The sequence below is a fragment of the Silurus meridionalis genome, chromosome 16, assembly GCF_014805685.1.
Source record: "Silurus meridionalis isolate SWU-2019-XX chromosome 16, ASM1480568v1, whole genome shotgun sequence".
Taxonomy (NCBI): Eukaryota; Metazoa; Chordata; class Actinopteri; order Siluriformes; family Siluridae; genus Silurus; species Silurus meridionalis.
Genome location: NC_060899.1, coordinates 16,901,954 through 16,904,453, shown reverse-complemented (window position 1 = coordinate 16,904,453; position 2,500 = coordinate 16,901,954). Strand labels below are relative to the sequence as shown.

Sequence of the window (2,500 nt, the reverse complement as noted above, 5' to 3'; positions counted from 1 at the left end):
GGGTGAAATCAGGTCAAAGCAATTTAATTGGTCCATTATACAATCACTGATCTCTGATTGGTTGGTTGGTTTCTTCATCTTCCTTAAAGTTCTGGCTTTGATTGTTCTTTCCTCCTTCATAATAAGTCTTTTGATTGGTCAGTGGAGCTTTTCATTCTTAGCTCCACTCTGACTGGTCAACATGAAAACATATTCTTATCAGGTGTCTCAGATAAACAAACACAGCCAGACCTGTCCTGATTGGTCGGTTTCACAGGCGTACACGCTCTGCACCTGAGCTACGCTGTAGTTACTGAAGTTTCCGTCTTTGACGTACGGAGCGGGTTGGTAGTAGCAGGTGACCTTCTCCACACTGGGGATGTCACTGTGTTTAGCCAGCGCCCTGACAGCCATGGAAGCGATGATCTCCAGCACTCGGCTTCTCTCACGGTTCATCAGACACACACTACTCTCGCGCACCACACTGTGCAACGTGCTCAGGTACGCAAACTTACACTCCTCCTGCCCCACAAAGTGGCTCTGCAGGTAGGACTCGAGTTTGCGATGCTGTTCAGATGCTCGTGGGAAGTCAATGAAGAAGCGCGAGCACATGTATCGCTGCAGAAGGTCACGGTAGTCTCCCGTGTCCTGCCGGGTCGGGGCGTGGAACCCTCGCAGCAGCAGGTGGCAGTATTTAAGCAAACCGCCACCACGAATCTCTTCAGGGTTGTGCGTGACGATGAGACGCTGCCGCAGGTGGTCCAGTGCCTCAGAGAAATCGCCGTACACGCTCTCGGCTGGGACGGAGGGGTGGAATGAGACGTTCATGACGTTCTCCAGAGAGCACTCGTAGAACAGAAGGAGCGAGTCCAAGCAGATCTGGAACGAGTCGACGCTGAACTCGAACTGACGACGCAGAGAGTCGACAAACTTCAACTCCACGTTCTTCCCGCTGTTATTCGACAGAGAGATCAGACTCCAGCGGTCCGAGTCGTTACACACCTTCACCATCTTCTGTACATATGCCTCCTGAGAGAGAGGAAAATATTCTTTATCAGGTTCTTGGTTTCTTAAAGGGTTCTAGATTGGAACCTTGTCTGATAAGGAGGATATCCTGATGTTCTAGTGAAGAACCCTTAATAGTTCTAGAGTGTACCTCATAAAGTGCTAACTCACTCAGTAGATGATGTAATGTCTGTGAGCGAGACTACGCATGCTAATTCCATGCTAATTGCACATTAAGGAACACAGGAACATGACAGGACTTCAGAGTGTTTACAGTCCAGAGAGAGTGAGAGCTGTTTATAACTTCAGCCTGAAACATGTTTATTTGGGTTTGTAGAACGTGTGTAGTGGACAGGGTTGAAGTGCAGACTCAGGCATGAAGTCGAGAGCTTATCGCTCTTCATGTGCACTGACGAGTGACTTGTGAAAGCAGAACACAGTGGTTTTCTCCACCTTATCACTTCTGCTTCCTTCTACCCGCAAGTTCTCTAATGTGTTATTACAGAAGGATGTTGATTTGTTATCTGTGAAAGCTCTTTTGCAGGAAAGTGTTTAGCGAGACAGCTACGTGCACCTACTAAAACCCGTTCATGTGCGAAGATTAAAGGAAGGAGTCTCCAGTGTCGAGTGAAAAATCATTGCACAACATTGTTTCATGAGTAACGCAGGATTAAATGCATCAATAACATCATTTTCTCAGCTTTAACGTTTGGGGCTTTTCATAAAACATTTTAGTAAAATATAAACAAGTGTTTGGGGCGGAGTCGAGTTACCTTCAGCGTGAGTGGTGTTAATTTAGTCTTGTTCACTATTTCAGGCAGGAAGTCTAGGAGAGCATCCAGCACGATGTCTTTGACAGTCTGGAAATCCAGCTCGTCTTTTAGCTTGGTGCAGAAGATCAGGTCCAGGTCTTTGTATCCTAAGCCGTTGTCCTCATGCAGGACATGACTAGCGGCCGAACCGTTGAGCCGAACCTCACGTACGCAGATGTTCTGCTTAGCCATTCTGCAGCGTACGGCCTTAACGATGTCCCTCGGCTTCATCTGCAGTGTGGGGAAACTCCAGCGACCGTGGATGGGGATGGACTCTGTGAGAACGAAGTCCAGACGCTTCACCTGCTCCCAGTTCAGCATGCGGTAGCTGCTGCCCTTCTTCTCCTCGTCCATGTCCATGTTTAATGATGAGTTTAACGAGACTCACCAAACAAAATGATTCTTTTTAATCGAAAACACGGAATCAAACGTCTCAGTGTCATTTTCCAGTTTAAAATTCAGTCTCCTGATCCGAAACTGGCCAAATGAAGCGACTCTTTAATAAATCAAATCTATAACTGAGTTAAGTGAACTGATCTGAATAATGAATCTAAAATATTACTGAGTTTGACCAGCTAGCCTCGCTGTTAGCGTACACTGAGCGTACACATTAGCTGCACGCTGTGAACGTTTCTTCAGAGGTCATGTAACGTCACAAACATGCGTTAGTGTGTGTTTCAGATTTCTCTAAACACACAGAGTGG

The 2,500-nt window shown here is 46.7% G+C and overlaps 1 protein-coding gene across 2 annotated transcripts in view; it reads right to left on the bottom strand.

Moving 5' to 3' along the window:
- Window positions 1–2,500, bottom strand: part of LOC124398673 (terminal nucleotidyltransferase 5A-like) — a 3,965-nt gene that overhangs the window by 282 nt on the left and 1,183 nt on the right. For both annotated transcript variants that reach the window (XM_046868908.1, XM_046868909.1), the window contains exons 2-3: window positions 1,758–2,500; window positions 1–1,008 (exon numbers count right to left, since the gene is read on the bottom strand). The exon at window positions 1–1,008 is cut by the window's left edge and continues 282 nt beyond it; the exon at window positions 1,758–2,500 is cut by the window's right edge. In XM_046868908.1, coding sequence (XP_046724864.1) covers window positions 208–1,008; window positions 1,758–2,156 — 1,200 coding nt within the window. In that variant the 5' untranslated portion in view covers window positions 2,157–2,500 and the 3' untranslated portion in view covers window positions 1–207. The remainder of the gene's footprint in view (window positions 1,009–1,757) is intronic.